This window comes from Falco punctatus, assembly GCF_963210335.1.
Source record: "Falco punctatus genome assembly, chromosome: 6".
NCBI lineage: Eukaryota > Metazoa > Chordata > Aves > Falconiformes > Falconidae > Falco > Falco punctatus.
In genome coordinates, this window is record NC_137585.1 from 18,866,945 (window position 1) to 18,886,019 (window position 19,075).

At 38.7% G+C, this 19,075-nt stretch overlaps 1 protein-coding gene across 15 annotated transcripts in view; it reads right to left on the minus strand.

Annotated features, from left to right (window-relative positions):
* Positions 1-19,075, minus strand: part of SOX5 (SRY-box transcription factor 5) — a 652,081-nt gene that overhangs the window by 85,358 nt on the left and 547,648 nt on the right. For 10 of the 15 annotated variants that reach the window (XM_080392183.1, XM_080392185.1, XM_080392184.1 and 7 more), the window contains 2 exons: positions 18,506-18,629; positions 5,478-5,563 (listed from right to left, as the gene is read on the minus strand). In XM_080392183.1, coding sequence (XP_080248309.1) covers positions 5,478-5,563; positions 18,506-18,629 — 210 coding nt within the window. The remainder of the gene's footprint in view (positions 1-5,477; positions 5,564-18,505; positions 18,630-19,075) is intronic. The other 5 variants (XM_080392176.1, XM_080392178.1, XM_080392180.1 and 2 more) reach the window with 1 other exon arrangement.

Consider the following 19,075-nt stretch of genomic DNA (forward strand, 5'->3'; position numbering starts at 1 on the left):
CAGCAAATAGAAGGAATAACCCTGCACTGTTAAGAAAAGGTTTGCCTTCTTGTAGGCAAAGAATTGGTTATAGTAATATCCCAAAGAGGTTATGACTGTAGATTGCAGAATAAACAAATAATGGATAAACTATTGCCATCTCTTGACTACATTCTGTAGAAACAATGGGGCATTGGACTTGTCTTCTCAATCTCAAGCAAGCTGGCTCCCCAATACAAGGAAAGAATCAAGTTTTCAGTATTCAGATGCATCACTACAGTGTTCATACAGTTTGTCAGGGTCTTCTTTCACAGATTTGGGGCGCTGTAACACTGGAAGTTCAACTGCTTAATCTGGCCAGAACTGGTTATGTCTACAAATTAGAGTAAGAAATCAGAGATATGCCCCCCCCCCCCCCCCAAATATTAAATGTGCTTGACAATCAAGGAATGAAAACATAGTGTCACCTCCTTAAGAAAGGAGAAGTTCTATCACCAGCAACATTTCAAATTAAACTTAAGGAGGTACTTCAGAGAAATAACCTCAACTGGCAAGTGGAGAGATGTAGCTCATCCCTGCAATGGTGAAGAAGCCAAAAGGAAGCTAGTATGTAAGCAAAAAAAAATTGTAGCTGACCAAGCAGGCAGTCCTCATGCTTTATTTTTGTTTCATAGGCAGCAGATGTTTAATGTAAAACTCACATGATCATTCGTACAGTCTATCTTCTGATCAGTCACTGCATACTTGTCAAATAGCTCTCTTTTCCATTTCCTTCAAGTAAAACAAACACGGAGGTCACAGATGATTTTGTGACCCTTAAGATGTCTAGAAGCAAGGTTTTCCAAAGGAAAGTTTGTAATGAATCAGATACCTAAATAACAGCAAGATGAACAACTTTGACAAAGCCCTCAAACTCCAAATGGGTTTAACTTTCCTCAAAATCTAGCTACTTATGTCACTGCCTGCCTGTGGCCTGAACTCTTCTAAAAATGTGGTCCCGACTATGTATGCTAAATTCCATTGAAATTCAGCCCTTGATAGGCATCTTCTCACACCACTGAAAAGAACAGGTTTGTAGTAAGAAAAAAATCTGACCCAAGTACTTAATAAAGAAAGTGCAGACTATAAAACTTGGCCAGATTATTTTTCCAGGTAAATTTGAGGTCTAAATCTGCTCATCATCTTTACACAAATAGCCAAAGAGAATCAGTCAGGGTTCTTCAAAAGGCTGGCCTTCAGAACTGAGACCCAGCTAAAACGCTTTCACACTCCCATGCTGACATGAGGTTCTCTTGATCCGTACAGTGACAGGTTTGGTCATAATGTTGAACACAACCACCAATAATTATGATGTCGTGTTTCATGCTAAGATGAAGAGGGGAAAAAGCTTGAATGTGGGCACTTAAAACTTGTAGGGTGTTTTTCCAAGAGCAGATGTTCGCAGGAAGTCTGTATTACATCAGACTGCTATACTGTTTTGACAGGACACAAAATGTCCGTATAGTAATGCTACACGGGCAGCTGTCACTATACATCCAGCATTATCTTTCAATATAGTTATGGGTATATACAGCATTTGTGTTACTGCCAATTAATCAGTCGTTGTCACTATTTGGTTATCAAACAAACAATCTGGGAAATGTGAACCATTCACACTCCCAATGGTGCAGATTCCTCTCAATTTTCAGATCAAGCCATCAGGTCCTTTGTTTTCTAATGCTCAGAAAGCACTCAGGAATTATTTTTTCTCAAAAAGCAAACCATCAGATATAATTTTATACTGAATGTGCTCAGACTTCTGGAAACATTTATTTCATACTAGGTATGCCCAAGATGACTGGTATTGGAATAATCACTTCAGTTTACTTTGTCTAAAACTTGTTACATGATATCTGTGCTTACAGCTTTGAATGTTGATCTTCAAGATGGAGAAATTTAATTCCCTCATCTGCTAAATCATACAGGGAAACATCATGTTCATATAAGGCGTATAGCAGTACTTTCAATTCATTAGCTTTATTCAGTAAAACACAGTAGCAAGGCTACTCTCAGTTTTGTTCTCGTTCATTTGAAACAGAGTCACCATGCCACATCACTCCTGAAGAACAAGACCATATGAAATTTATATGGGGAAAAAACAACATAAGAAACCTGCATACTAACCAAGAGGGATTTTACTGCAATAAGGGTGCATTTTAAAATGACACTTCACGTAACGTTTGGAACTGAATCTTCTCATTAACAGATGAAAGCTAAAAACTTTTTTATTCAAATGGCATTTATGTTATTAAATGTGGGTGTGAGTGAACGTGCAGGGCTGACAGACAGCCCTTTATCAGAGGGCAGGTTCAAGCATGCATCATGTTAGTCCCAGCTTCTCCAAATGGCCTCAGACATCTACTCCTTTTGCAACACCTAACAATGTAAGTTTTAGTTTCCATTCTTGAGTCATTAGTCTCTCTGTGGATACTGGAAATAAAGGCAATCACGTATGGCTAATTGTAGCGGATATCAGATGACAGAATCTGTATATCCCAGCAGGGACTCAAAGGCAGGGAGAGAAATGGAGGGCTTCAGATTACGAACCTGTCAGTGGGAATCAACAGGGCATTTCAAAATGAGATATTACCTTTTCAATGACAAAGAGTATCTTTGCCACAGGAAAACAATTAGGTGTTGGGTGTTCTTCTATAAATACAGTATGCATTTCGTTTATAGAAAGAAAATTCAATTTTGACAAACAGGGATAAAAAAAATACTTCCTGTTGATCAAACAGTACACTACTAAAGCCATACCCCGACTTAAAATTCTCTAATGAAATAAAAAAAGACATGTTTATCACTATACAAACAAACAAGAAAAATTCCTTGGCTTTGTCTTCACTCAGATAACACTGTGTACCAAATTCTGCTGGGAGCAACAAACTGAGCATTGTGTCAGGTTCTTTGATCTCCCCTGAAAACTACCGCTTTTAGTATACAAAGCCTGAAAGATGAGTGATAGGGAAGATAGGAAAAGAAGAAAAGAAGGAACATTGTACTTTTCTGACCTTCTACTGTCTGATGACCAGACAACAGAGGGTTTGTAGGGAACACTATGGTTATATGTAATGTCTGAAGAAAGAAGAGTTCCTCCCTGAAACAGACTGTAATGGCTGCACATTCATTCGTGCCATTTAGAAGTGGTTTTGAACCAGTTCTTCATGACTAGAAGAAACAGGCATCACTGAGTTTGGATTTGAAACAAGCTGGATTTGAACAGACGTTGGAAGACACGACCCTTCTAGGCTAGCAGCTATGCCAGATTCAGCTTCACTCATGTAAGCATGGGTGAGAGTCCATTCTGAGTGCTATATCACAAAACCCTTCTCAAAGCACATCTAGCCTATCTGACACTTTCAAATGGCACCAGAAATTAAGAGGCATGTCCAATTTCTATTAGACAGGTTGCAACGCTAACTGAAAACCACTGTTAAGACATAAAGAAAGATTACTTTAATTTTTTTCCAGCATATACATACCCTTAGAGATCAAGTCAGAAGGATTTGAAGGAGTCTACAGTTAGTACACTGAACCTCTCCCACTGACTGGTTGCCAAATTCTCCCTTTAATTCCAGGCTAAATAACATGTAGCAAAACAACATAGGTGAATTTGGTCAGTAGTTTAATTTTAATGTTCTCCTTTGCACAGAAACAAGAGGCCCTTAAGGTTTTTAAGTTTTCCATAACCTAAACTCATCTTAAGATATTTATGAAGTCAGTCGCATTTGTACAAAGCCCACCTTTGTATAAGGAAATTGTCATTATGATAAAGCCTATTTTAATCAGAATACTTCAGCCCACCACATGTAGAGATACAGCCCAAGGCTGGTCCTGAAATGAAAGTAAACCACCCTCCCAACTTACTGGAGCACTAATGCGTTATTTTAGCACTATCCTGAATAACCACAAAAATAAGGAGAATTAGAGTTAGACCTGTATTTTCTCATTGCTAGCTAGCACCATGTTTGGTTTTCCTTTTTTTCCCCACTTTCTTCCATATGCGTGTTCATGTGTGTTTGGCTATTATAAGCACTTTATCAATACTGACATTACTTCTCAAAATTCATTTCAGAGGGATGACTTTTATGGCTCCCATGATTCTTAAGCTGTCTACGGTATTTGTTACTCACAGAATCAGAAACTAACAGACAGACAGTGTAGCTTTTCATACAAAGGCACAATAGGAATGAATGTATTAACCTCTGTGGTGCATGGAATGTGTCAGCTTACACACTGGCAGCTATTTCTGTGAAACTCAGCTAACTTCCGCTGGCTGTGTTAAAATAAAAAAAAAAAAAAATCTTCCCCAGAACTATGTCCCACGCTCTTGTATGCTGGCCAAACAACTGAAATATCTGATGTTGCAGAGAGTCCACTTCATACTGATGCTGGCCAAACTGAGTCTGAGAATGCATTTTACACGTACTGTTTATAAGTACGGAGCTTTTCCAAGCAGGTATAAAGCTCTGCTGTTCCATGCGACTTGACAAATAATAATGAGTGGGGAGATGAATTAGCAATGGAGAGTATGGGATTTTTTTGTTTTGTTTGTTTGTTTCTACAAAAGAGTGTAAATCCAGATTTTGCAGAACTAGAGATGATTTGGATCTTGACTTCATTTTAGTCCCAAATTTTACCCAGCTTCATCCTCCCAGCAAAGCATATATGGCAGGTAACAAAACTCAAACTGTGGAAATGGACATCACATTTGCTTAATTCCAATGAGTTGACAAGGGTTGTGGGGCTGATCAGGAATACCTGAGGAATGGCTGCACCACTATCATTAAGACCCATGGACACCCTAACACTTTCAAAATTTAGAGTGATATTGGAAGTTTTGAATCAGATGCATCTGGCTACCAGGTTAACTCTTTAAAGCAGCTCAAAAAAAATTCTTCGGTATCTTTCCACCTGTTTTCTAATTGCCTATGTTAAATTAGTATCATCACTTAATTACCTGCACCATGGCAGTGCCTAAAATGTACTGGGTACCATAAAACATTGTAGGAGGGGCCAGTCATTGATCTGAAGAGCTTACAGCCTAAAAGGACCTAATCACGTTAAGCAACTTTTAATCAGTTTAAAAGTGCTTGTCAGGACAGAGCTTTTCTCCCCGGCAATGTGTCTCCTTTTGCTGGTTTACGCCTAGCCAGCCCTTACAGCTTGCATCACAACTATCTGACGGAAAAGATGAGCAAACCTACTGCTCAGTGGAAACCTAAAGTACAAACCTCGAAGTAGTTTCACTGACAATAAAGACACGAAAACATAACAAAAAGTTCCCTCAAGGTAAAAGGCAAAGTATATGATTTGGTGATCATTGTGCTTCAGATGCAAATTTTATGCCAAGAGAACAGACCCAAACCCCTGTTATTTGCACTGTGTTCAAACGGAAGATAAAACTGGTTTTCATATTTACTTAACCTTTGCCTCTTCTGCATTGTTTTCGGACTTACCTGCAGTTGGAGTGGGCCTAAGCCTGGTGTTGCTGCGGCAGCAGCTGCCATGGTAGTTGGGATCAGCTGAACGGGGTAAGGGTCACCTAAGTAAGAGAATAATAGAGGCGTCAGCACCTTTTATCTACTCTCCACCTGCAAATTAAAGTCCTGCATTCACTCTTTCCAAAAGCCTTCTTTTGTGTGCCTTGTTGAGGCCTAATGAAAAGCTCTATTGTGCAGCCTTTTACTAACACTCTTTTCACAATTCTGGCTGAGAGAGGAATGTGAATAAAAGGCACAAGCAATTAAGGCGGAAACCTCATCCTTTTTCATGATGTATTTAGGGAAATGGAAAAAAAAGTGCGCATTGATCAGAAGGCTGCACTTCAAAAAAAAAAAAAAAAGAAAAAAGAAAAAAAAAAAGGAAAGAAAGAAGATGGGGGTGGAGGAGAAAAGGAAAACAGTACAACCTTGATAAGATCGCAGTATTAGAAGGGGACAAATTTACAAGCTTGTCCAGAATATGAAGTTAACCAAACTCTGTTCACTGTTAGTAAACTGAGCCTCACACAGATCAGAAACGGCATTGCCTTGACTACCGCGCTTTCTTTTAGGTGAGAAAAAAAATATCTTGCTTTAGTTTCAGGGTTTGCTCCTACAACAGGGAAAAGCATGTGAAGTTCAGTAAATCAGATACAAGCCTCCAAAATCCCTGCGCCAACTCTGCTTTGTGACTTGTGATTCAGTTTTGCTTCTGAGAGAAAACTACTGCAGTTTTAGAAAGAACTGCATTGTGCTGAATGAAAGGGACCCAGCAAAGGTTTAAAAAAAAAGTTGCAGGCATTTATAAAGGAGAATTACCTGAGATGGCAAAAATCAAGATGGAGACAGGCATGCTTTAATGTTATGGAGCACTCACTTGCGGTCACTCCTTACACATCTTATTTGTTAAAATAAACTTTATACCAGCCCATCAACAAAACTATTAAGAAATCTGGTAAAAATAATAAGAAATGTCACATGCATTGTGTCGCTTCTCCAAATGATAAAATGTTTAAGCACTTTCCACTCAAAAAAAAGTTGTCAGAGCATTTCTGTACGTCCCTGTGTTCTGGTAGCATGCAAGATTACTGCAGCATTAAAACAGCCACTTGAAATTAAACTATGGAAAAGGCAGAACACTTCACCAGGAAAATCTACCTAAATGTTCCTGTACATTTCATTAGAGAGGTAAGTGAAAAGTTTCCTTCCTTTATTATGCTTTTTTGAGTGAACTCGGCAAAAAGAAGGACAAATTAAGAAGGCAATGCAGGTTATTCTGTACAATTGTTATTAGTTATTATTGAATTAAAGTTTAGAACGGTATCAAGCCTAAGTTACAGGAAACAGAAAACAAAGGGAAAGAAATTTATCTCATGTTTTTTAAATGTTAGAAATAAGCTGTGTTGGTATATACACATTCAGGAAAACTGCGTATGTTTGGGTTTCCCTTTTATAATGCAACCTTTTTTATGGAGATCTTTGATCTCCTGTTAAGAATTAAATACCATAACTTCCAGAAATGGAAGGCCAGAAAATAACTGGGTTGGCAAAGCATCTTAACAGGTATTTAACTTCAATAGGTGTGCCTGCTTATATTTAAGAACATCTTAAATAATGCTTTGCTGACTGAAGCTTCACAGTCTTTCAAGGCCAGCCAGCCAAGCAATGGGAATCCAAAGGTCCACCCAGGCATCCCTGTGCACAAATGTCTTTTTACCTGGCCACAACTTCTCTATTTACTTATTTATTGACAATGGGCAACAGATTTCCTGATTTGCTTGGGTTTTTTTTCCCCAGAGGTTGTAATTGTTTCCCATTTTCCAGTTTTACTTTGCTTCAACTAAGGGATCCATTTTCCATTTCATATCATGGATTGAATTAAAAATTTCTCTGACTTGAAGTTTTCTGGAGCATTATCTTGTGACCCAAACAGTCGGCCTTAAACATGTGAGAACACGGAGAAGAAAGAGAAGGTGGTCAAAGACTGAGGGTCAACGGTGCTTAGCTGCTTCCACACCACTAGTAGCTCAAAGGCTAATCCCTGTATCATTCTGAAAGACCCCTCTCTATAAGAGGACATTTATTTCAAGGACCAGCCACGAAAGAATATAAAATTATTAATATCTCATCTGCAAAGAAAAGAATGAGGGAAAAGTAGATTCTCACTAGAATGTAGATTTTACAGCCATTTAAAATTTTTAGTTACTAATGATATGCATTAATACATACCAAGATTAAAAGACTGACTTCCATGCACTGTCCCATAGTCCTCTCCACATGCCTGTATAAGCCTCAGCCCATCCTCTCACAACCTCATGCTAATTTGTAAATCTCAGAATCTTCACCTTCCTGAACAGTCAGGCAGACTTTCATACCCTCCTCTGCTGTATTAATCCCTGGCAAATGTATCAATGAGATGCTTGTGAGAGAAGAACATGCTGAAGTCCCCACAGCCACATGCATAGTCACAACCACTGGCTCCGGTGGTGCAGGTAAATGCCTCTGCGACTTTTTAGTAGACCATGCCAGAAAGCAACTACTACACCAATCAGTAACGTAGTTTTCCACAATTCTAAGGAAAAAAGTCAAATTCATCCTAAAATCAGATTACAGCTGTGCAGAGCTAGGCTCTCCTGTCCACCAGGTTGTTTTTTGTTAGTTCACTTTTTAAAGGACTGTATGTTTTTCCAGTGCTCCAAAATACTTTTAACACACAAAAACAACAAACAAAACTGAAAAGCTTCTGTAACCAATCATGGATCTTTGCATCGTTATGCTTTGATAATACCCTCTGCTATCTTGTGCTTACTTCTAGGGGTTTAGCAATTCTGTTTATGAAGTATACCCCACCTGTGCTGCGACCCTTTCACAAGCGCTACTCATACACAGTATATCCACATTACTGCTCCCACGGTACAGACACAGCAGCAAAGCAGCTGGAGGAAGGTACAATAACGAGCATTGATACCATCAGGATTAGTGGTCCACTGTGTCTGCCCTGGTACAAATGTCTAGCAGAAGATCACCTCTATCAGGAGGAGCCTACTGTCCACAGGATACCGTAACAAGAGAGAGCAAAGAATAATCTCAAACACCATGCCATGCCCTGGGTCACTCAACAGGCCAGTGGAAGAGCCAAGATTAAAACACACAGAAGCTCTTCAGACAGTGCTCTTCTCCGGGAAGGATTCCAGGCTCTAGATCCATAAGGAGGCCAAGCACTTACATACATAGATCTCATGGTGCAGGCGCACTCCCCTCAAAATACTAACAAAGGCCTCAAGTCTCCTCTGACAAACACATACCTGCTCATTCTTTGCTGTTACTCTAAAACATGATACATCTTTCTATTGCCCTTGCATTCCCATTTCAGACTGAAGGTTTGGCTTGAGCATTTTTAGTTAATTCTAAAGTCTGGGAAATGCATATCTTAACTATTTCATTACTACATCAGTAAATAGAATTTTTTAGATATAAAATTAGCTACATTTTTTCCAAAGCTTTAGCAACATTTCAAGAATGTGAGGCAAGATATACAGTTATTAAAAACAGGTATTTCCCAAGCCACTCACAAGTTTGCACAACTCAAAACACCAATACGTTCTCAAACGACTACATTCCATTTCTGTTTACAAAGTTCATTATTAATCTACTAATGCATGCAGGCAGAAGTGTACCTCCCTGCATCTTTCAGCTACCAAAAGAAGCATTTTGTGCAGGTCTTTCATGTTCCAAACTGTCTCTCATTATGTGTGGACTTTTCTTATAAACAAAGCACGAGAGAGAAGTTTTGCTGTTGCTTTTCTTTAGTACACTAAATAGTAAAATCTGGAGCAGGTCAAAGGCTGGGATTTTTATTGTAAGAACAAGGTAAAAATTATTTCATTAGCTGACATATTCTTCTCTAATTATTTCCCAGCTACTCTGTGGCATCACTTTGAAGAACAGAATTATTCAAGACTGACTACATGAAAAGAGCACAGAAGGACGTATGTACTGGTGATGCAGCACCTAAAGAAGTAAAAGGAATATGTCAGCCCTGGGGGAGCTGATGGGGTATGTTAGAGGTGTTGGTGCACGTTGCAAGCAAAGGAGAATGCCAGTGGCTCAGGGAAGAAAGAAGGCAAGGCTGAACCCTCAGTTCAGTGCTAATTCTTTATTTCTCTATCCTTCTTTTGGTCCGTCTTCCACAAACATACCCAGAACCTCTTTCCTGATAATTTATGCACTGCAACTTCTTTCAATTTCAAATCACACCTTCATCCTTGCCCAAAATAATCTTCCAACATCTTGCTTACAAGAGGATTTTTCATGAAGTACATTCATTTTTAAACCACTTTTTCTATGAACTCTCCCTATCATCCTCCACTGAAAACACTTTTCTGCGAAAGTTGGTTGTGGTACCGAGCCAAGTGGACATCCTGTCCCAAAACGCAAAGTAACAACCCTGTGTTTAGGAACTTAATTTTCAACTGACTAGCTACCAAGCTCATGGATATTAAATCATCGTATACTTGCAAAAATACAACAGTAGCTCTTAAAAATGTTTTGCAAAATTTTATCAAAGACGTTTATTAAGCTAAAAAAATGAAGACTTTTTTTTTTAAAAAAAAAGATAAAAGAAAGCAGAGGATCTAACATTTTGTGTTTTGTACCAGTCACCTAAACTCACAAGATGTTTTTTGTATTCCTTCCTCTGTCACTCATCTCATTTATTCTCCTTCATGGTGTAATCCCCCCTAGTGTCTTGTCTTGTCTACTGACAAGGCTGCAAGCTCTTCAGAGCAGGCACAATTGTCTTGCTTGCTATATAAATCAAGTTACATGCTAATGTTAAATTGTAATGTTTTGACAGGATTTTTAAGTTGAACCTGATTATATGAAACAATAGAATACTCTGATTTTTTTCCTGAAATTTTCTTCTTTAAAAAAAACCAAAAAAAGATACCAGAAGAAGTAGGGGGTTTATTTCCCATCAGTTTTTTAACTTACTGTTTTCCTCCTACCTGTCTTTCAGGGACAGCAAGTGAAAAAAGTTGGAGGTCATGGAAGGAGAAGAAAAAAAGAAAACAGTGTAAAGAATATAAAGAGTAGGAAACAAAACCAAATTCTTAAATTGTAATTTCCAAAACCAGTATGCTAAACTAAGTTCCATGAAAAATACTGGAATTAACATTTCCATATAGTAGATTCTGCTGAATGAAAAGGAATTCTACATTATCTTCCCCCCATTTTTGACAAGCTCTAGAAAAAGCCACAATAATTTTACACTCAATATATCACTTAAGTATATTTATAATGAATAATCACAGCTAATGGCTGACAGGTAAGTCACTGCATCTCTTCTCACCATTCATTCATTCTCATTCTCATCCTCATCACCATTTTCCTTTTGGTTTTTTGGTGTGATGATGGACATTTAGAGAGCATAGTGGGAGGCTGTGAAAGACATAAGCAGTGTTCCCTGACTTATTGCTCTAGGCATCAAGGATTTAGACAAATAAGAAAAAGAGCATGAAGAAGATACCACCACTGGCTTCCAGAAGGAAATCCAAACTGGTTCACTGATTTTCTTTGAAAATAGTTACAGACAGCATTGACCAAGTGCTGACTACATGGGATTAGCTTATTGTGTATTTTAGAGAAATAATTCAGTTTACAGAAGGGATAGTTTTGGAGGGACTTAAAAGGACCCTTCCAGTTCCTATGAGAAGGTGATCACCAAGACAGGGTCAAGCTCCTCACAGCAGTGTTTGGTTGGAGGACAAGAGTCAATGGACAAAGTGAATCAAGAGAGGATCACATTTTTGCCATGAGGACAGCCAGATGCTGAAACAGGCTGTCAAAACAGGATTGTGTAGTTTCTGTCCTTGAAAGTTTTCAGGCCCTGAACTGAATAAAGCTCTGAGTAACCTGGTTGTATCTCCTAGATGACCCTGTTTGGAGGAAGAGGTTGGACTACAGACCTCCTGAGATCCCTTCCAACCCGAATAATCCTATGATATTTTTTTTATTATTATTATACCTGTTCAACAAATGAGAGTCATTCAAAGGGTCTAAGGAAACCAAGGAAAGACAATGTATTTCCCCAGAGGTTTGTACATGCTCATGAATTTAAAAATCATGACTTTAATTTTGTTGCCCAACTATCAATAATAGTGCCGTAACACCAGAAACCTTTTATGGCCTAGAAACTGAACTGAAACTATCAGCCTGTTTTCACAGAACTCCATTATTTTGTTCGCCTGTTTTTCTTTTATTAGCATTATTGTAAGAAGCAACACATAGATCAGGGGCTATGGAATCTTTCAGTTAGAAACAGTCTTTCAGAAACACTTAGTTGTGTTGTTAGTTTTTGGTCTTGATGCCTTCCGTTGCATTTGCAGCATTACAGAAGTGACACGTTCTCATGTATGCTAAAAGGCAAAGTTGTTACCAAAAATTCCTCCTTTTTGCTGTTTCTATCCACAATGCTATTACTCTTTTCTTATCCTGGGGGGAACATGAGGGTTTAGTCATATGCTCATTCTTTTCCGAGGCATAAACAGTAGCCCTGAAAGATGACTAGCATCTTTATAAAGAAGCTACAGTATGTGGTCCTCACAACACATGGTTCCTATTTTTATCATTTTGATAAAAGCATAGCAATGTCAATATTTTTTCTTGTGATTTGGTGATTGTCAATGATCTGTATGTCAGCTGATACAGCTGACACAGTTAACAGAAATTAGTGCTCAGTCTCTTTAGAAACCAGACACATGGACACTGAGCACAAGAAACACTGTAAGACAGTCCACATGATACTCCATTAAACAATGAAACATGTGACTGACTAAAAAACAGAGATACATCAGCAAATTTCCCTGAGGAAGTTTATGGTAGTTAACTCCTAAACATTAATTTTATTGTACTGTATGAGGAACCAATTAACTGAGAGTTTCATTTTTATCGGACATCAGAATTATTTTTCAGCATATAGATGAACAGTAAATTCAGCATATTTTAATTTTATTAGGCTTGGCTTGTTCATCTCACACATTTTGGCCGATTTTAAGAGGTAATTAGATATTTTATCAATAACTATGTGTGCATTATTTTATTTAGAACACCCAGCAGCAACGAGCTGATATGTAGGATACATATAATGTACCTATTGTATATTCAGATTTTTCCCCCTAATTGGATATGATTGAAACAGTGATTAAAGTACTTTCAGAAAACCACGTGTTGATGACATCTGACTGAGAACACAATATGATTTGTTACAACAAATTATCCACAGGGGAGAGGAGGAATGGGCAAAGCAAAACAATTCTTTTTTTCCAAAATCTGGCGTATTTCCATAAAAATAACACAGGTATCAGCAAATAAAAGGCTACCTAAAAGCTTTCTTGAGAATTTGCAAATAACTTGGAAAATATATTTGGGGTCAATCCCACTTCCAGAAATAGAGAATCAGTAACTGTTTTTTCCTGAGAAACTCCTAAAAATCTCCATACAACTCTATTTCCTGCACACGTCAGTTCAGAAAATGAAGTATGTTGTTCTTCATCCTCCAGAGAAGAAGCTATCTGGAATTCAACATCCCCAATCATACTGAAATACCTCAGGGCCAATACAACACACCACACTGCTGTAAGTCAACATTCCACTTCCTTTTTAATGTGATCACCAAACGCTTGAAGAAGCAATGGAGTGCAGTTTCCAAAATTAATCTCACTTAGCACCATTAATTGGGGAGGACCCATCTTCTTTACGAAGTTTGGGCTATTCTGCGTCTTTTAGCGGAAAACTAATTGTAAACAATTGTAAACTGCAAATGTAGAACCACGGAAGTACCACAGGGAAGCATTCTGCCCCGGTGCTGCTTAAATGTTTTGAAGATACCCCATCTACCACTGTTCTCCGCCAAACTCTTCCTGCCCTTTCTGTAAATAGGTAGCCAGAAGCAGCCTCTTTTTCCCAAATCTTACTTCATTCCCTTTATTATCTCTTATACAGGAGAGACAATTTTCTCTTACGCCGCAGAGACATTCCACATGCAAATCTATATATATGTGCATTAATAGAAGGATTACACTACCTACAACTAAAAAGCAGTCTCCTCTGAGGCGGAACTATGCAGTTTTTAAAGGGCACAATACAAAACTTTTTCTCTTCTATCACTTACGCTGTTTTTATACTTTCAGAGCACTTCACAAATATTAATGAGCTCTAAATAAATTCTAATTATTTCTATGAGTGGCCCTAGCAGATCTGTATCATCTGGTGTGAAATCTGACTTCAGTGAAGTCAACAGCAACAGCTCCTCAGACCTCAGCAGAGTTGACATTTCACTCACCACTGCTAAAATGCTGGGAGTCATGTAGATTATCTAGCAAGTATCACAAGTGGAGCTGAACTAGTAATAGCTGTAGTAACAAATGACAGGGTTGAAGGAATGCTGGCTGAGAATAAAAGGAGAGGGGTTAAATGACCTGAGCCAACATGCATAGCCTAAATGTGGAAGAAGCTTTGCCCCAGTTTGGGAAACGGAATAATCAGGCTCTGTTTGGTTTCAACATCAGCTGAAATGGAAGGTGCTCACCTGCTGCTAAAACCAATTCATATACTTGGGATACTGGGGTTAACTCCTAATACGTGCTCACACCACAGGTCACTTACTTAGTTAACACCCCACTCTTATACATCGACTCTTTATAAAGAGATTTGCATTATACATCTATATAAACACTACATATTAAGTGTATAATAAAATACATATAAAGAGGTTTGCATAAAAATCAAAATACTTAAATTCCAACTAGCATGCAGTGAATGGATAACCAGGTATGTAGCAAATAAGTAGGTAACCAGTATTTTTCTTGCTGGTCACGGAAAATATAGTCTATCACATACTGCCAACTTATTTTTCTCATAAAAGAAAATGCTTTGGTTGTAAACAATATTAAACATTTTAAACACCATGCAATGATATCTAGGTATGGAGGTTAAAAATCAACTGGAACCTTAGATTATGAATCTTTTTGTCAAGTAGAAATGTAGTGCTAATAGAAGTTCCTCCCTTTTTCTTTGCCAACTTTACCACCACACAATATGCCATAGAGAAAAAAGGGGAAGTGTCAACTTGTGTAAATTGTCCCTTATGTAATGCAAACCATCTGTTTAAAAAACAAAACAAAATGAAAAACCAAGCCACTCCCAAGCATGATCTGCTATGGAGAAAAAGAAAGAAAAGGAAATTTACTACACTGAATCGGAAGCCAAAGACCATGACCTGCCATGTAACCATGGAGAAAATATTTACCCCTCTCCTCCCTGTATTTACCCATTTTTGCAAAATATTTGGAGAAGTGTGACTACTTTGCTCTGCACATATTCAAGATTGATACATTGTATTCTATTGAGCATTTCAGCTGTCTACAATGTTTCCAATCAGGTGGGAACCCAAGCAGAGAAACCTCCTTGTTTTCAGTAACAGACAGAATAGCTCTCACACAGTGATACCACCACGGGGTCAGAAGGTCCCTCTGTGCCCAGCCACTGCAATCTGGTAGAGTATAGGAAGACAAAGTACTGTTGTCCTGTTCTTCTACTCTTCTTTAGGTATCTTCCATGAGAAGAATCTAAACGGACCCCTGCTACGAACTGTTATGACTATTTTTGTGTTATCTTCAGCCAAATCCTCAGAAAGGGAACTACGTGTGGAGAAAACAGTACTCTTCCCTTCCACAGTCTCTCTGGAGAAGCTATTAGTCCATTGGGAAGCACTGGCTGAGGAACCCTCCCTCATATACTCTTTGAAACCACTGGGAGACATACATGTGACCTTCTATTGCTCTAGCATGGACAAGTGAATCAGAAAGCACTGAACATTTTAGTTTGGTTTCATTATCTAAGAACAAAACAGAAATAGCAGTATAACTAGATACTCATCACTTTTTCTCTTCACTGACCTCAAGGCCTGATCACACATTCTCTTCCAGCTGCAGGCTGAAAAGGCCACCATCTCCAGTCGCAGCCCCCTGCCAAAGGTTACCACTGCGACTAAGCTGCTTGTTTCATCACTTCCCAACACGTTCCCATTGAAACGAACCAGTTCAGTTTAAGCATTTTTAACAGGAAGGCCTTGCTATCCCAGCCTGGACAGAAGCACATTAGGGAGTGCTTAACCGAGAAGCTTCTCCAGCATGTCAGAAGTTAGAGGCACAGTGAGGAGCAACCAGAGACAGTTCACTCTTCAGCTACTTGGCCTGCAGGCAGAAGTGGCAAGTAACCCAGTCACCAGGTGTGACCAATAGCACAACTGATGAGAGATCAGCAGTGCCTCAGACCACATGCTGCAGATTTTGAGATACTCTTTTGGAGATAGGACTTTTCAAAGAGGCAGGGCATGTAACAGTGTAAATGTCCCTTTGAGGGTGTCCCCAACCAGATACCCATAATCAAGGCACTCAGCACCATTAGTTAATTATGAAAATACTGGTTGTCACAATTCTCTCTTCCTTCTCCCCCAGATTTTCATATCTCCCTTTTTATTGAGAAACAATACATGAAAATTGTCATAGTTCTTGGTTCTTTGTGACTGGAACGGAATTGTCCCATGGAGTTTTTTATCGTCCCTACGTGCAGGTTGTTAATGCTAGTAAATAACAGAATCATCACTACAGAATTCCTATCGATCAACCATGAAAAATAATTCTAAAAATCTATCAGTCCAGACAAAAGGGCAGGTTTTCCAAAGCGACCAGGAAGATATGGAAGTGAGGTTCCATTGTCAAAATGTACATAAGCCAAATTCAAAACATATAATGGCAGTCAGGTAAAGATGCTGGTAGCAGGGTCTTCAGAAGTTCATAGGAAGGCCTCGTATCCAAACACAAAGAGTGAAAGTTAGGCCTCTAATGTGCTGAGAAGCTGAGCAAATTAATCTGCTGTACTTTCCCTGCTGCAGTGCCACACTGGTACCCACTTTACCTCAATTTAGGCTATCACAGGTGACTGTACTAAAGTTTACAGTACAAAAATTTGCTAAACATCCCTGAGGCTTTATCCTTAGTGCCTTTGTGACTCTTCAAATGAAGATTTAGTCTCCTAAATCACTCAGGTGCTTTAGAAAATTTTATCCAAAGCTCTTTGCCAAAAGTACTGATCACAGAAGGGCAAGCAGAAAAGTGGGAGAAGTATGTGTCATGGCATGTAAAAAAGATTACTTAAGGTGAACATGTTATAGTTTTAAAGTAGCTATGTTCTTCATTGCTACAAGCTTTCTAGGTGTAGCTAAATCCATATATGCTTTTTTGTGTACACTAAACTGTGAGTGAAAAGAAAAAATCCTTTGGACTACTTATCACTTTTCCTCAGCCTCTCAGTCAAATTCAGTCAAACATGCCAGGGAATCACCAAACACAGAGCCGTCTTTTTCCACTGGCTTCTGCTCAGTCCTAGACCTTGGCATGCAGTTAACTCCAAGCCTTACTGCCAGGAGCAGCAGCAACTTTGCTCTTTTTTCTTTTTCATTTTCAAGGTTATACAAACATGTAATGTCATATGTACTTCATGGATGTGAGGAGCTATAGGACTGTCTTACAGTTAATGTACATGCAGTGAAATGAAGGGAAAAAACCCCCTCAACTCCTTCTATCCACACCAGACTTCATTAACATGGAACTAATTTAATCTGCCAGATATATCTAATGGGGTGCTTTCCTGACCTTTTCCAGGCCTACAGTTGTGGTAGCATTCATATTCAGTGTGGCTTTCAGTTAAACATTCTGTAATGTGAATCACTACTATTCCCATTTGAGAGAGACTGACTGAAATCACTGGAAGAACTGAATGAGCCTATGCTTTGGCACTGCAGCTGCTGAGGGATGTGAAGTGTTTTGAACAGTAATTTTCAGTAGTGGTCCCAGTCTGTAAAATATTTGGAAAAGGGATTAGTGGCCAAAGAAACTCAAATTCACATTCAAGTACTGTATCTACAATGTTACAGAAACTGAAAGAAATCTGAAATTATGGTATAAGCCAGTTTAACTGAAGGAATCTTTATATGTTCTAATTTTATGAAACTGCTGCAGTGGCAAGTGCTGAGTAACTCAAAACAACTGATGAATTCATGAGTTAGTCATTGATACAGGTGGACACACTGACATGGACATAATAAAGCTAAACACCCATGCTAGAGACAGAGAATGGTAGAACAATCAAGTCCCAGATAACTCAGTAGGAAACTGATGTCAGAAGAGTTATACAAGCACAAATGTATGAAAACAACTCTACGAAATCCATGCTTTAGCCAAGTCTATTAATGGAAATGGAATTCCTTGATTATTCCTTAACTTGTATTTATTATCATCCTGTTGACAGGAACACGAAATCCTATTGAAGGCTTAAATAAAATTTCAAAAAAAATCTGGGGACTGTAGACAACAATACAAATCTTTCAAAGATTAAAAAAGGAGATGCTACATTTTTTAGTGTTAGGCTCTCGTAAATATACTCATAGTTTGTGTTAGTCCATCAAACTGAAAGGCATATGCTATCTTTGATCTCTGTAGAACCCCCGTTGAGATTAATGTGAGTTCTGTGTGAAGAAAGAGACTAGAATAGGCCTTCAGTTCACAAATAGTAAGCAGGCTGCTTCAGGAGAAAAACATACTTTCTTACAACAGTGTTGAAATTTATCAGGAAGTTTCCAATAGCTTCTCTTCAGATATATGTACGTATGTGTGGTTGTGAGCACGTTCACTTCTCAGAAAGATCTGTCATCAAGAAGGTACACAGATCCACTCTCTGTGTGTAATGTTTCACTGTTATGTTGAAACACATAAATCATCGCTGATAACCTTTTCTCATACGGCAACAACTAATCCTCTATTTTACACTCATCTGTGCAAATTAATGGCTTTGTCCATCAGGCTAGAGAGGTGATACTTTTATACAGGTTGGCATGAAATTTTGCCCTACACCCACTTCCAGCTAAAAAAATCTACAGGACTTACTGCATCCCGCTTTGTAGCTGAAACCAGGAGGAAGAAGGAATCCTTGCTGTGCAGCTGCTGCTAGGGTTCGTTGGTCTGGAGGGAATACGGGAATCATTAATGGAGGCAGCTGACCCTGGACCTGCTGAACAGGAGAGGGAAAATCAAACATGGAATTTTTTCCGGGGAAAATGTCTGCTTACATGCTTTCTCTTACTTCTGATCTGAGAGGTCAGGTTTGAATATGCTCCTCCATAATGGGGTGTTCCAGTAGCATCAACTATTCAGCCTCTTCTTAATTACCAAAGCACTTCATAGGAATGACATTAATCCAAAATAAATCAAAAGATTCCACTAACGCATATCTATATCCCAATTAATTATTCCCCCCACAACCCATAATGCCTCACTTCTCTTTGGCTGCAGGTTGGGTTTTTCTTCTCTTTTACTGCACTGTGTAACAATATCTCTGTCTCAGGCAGTAGCTTTCACCCTGACTGAGCCCAAACACAAAGATCCATACACACAGAAGTACAAGTATGTGCATAAGTAGCATACAGCCTAGTCAATACTATTTTTCTGCCCATATAC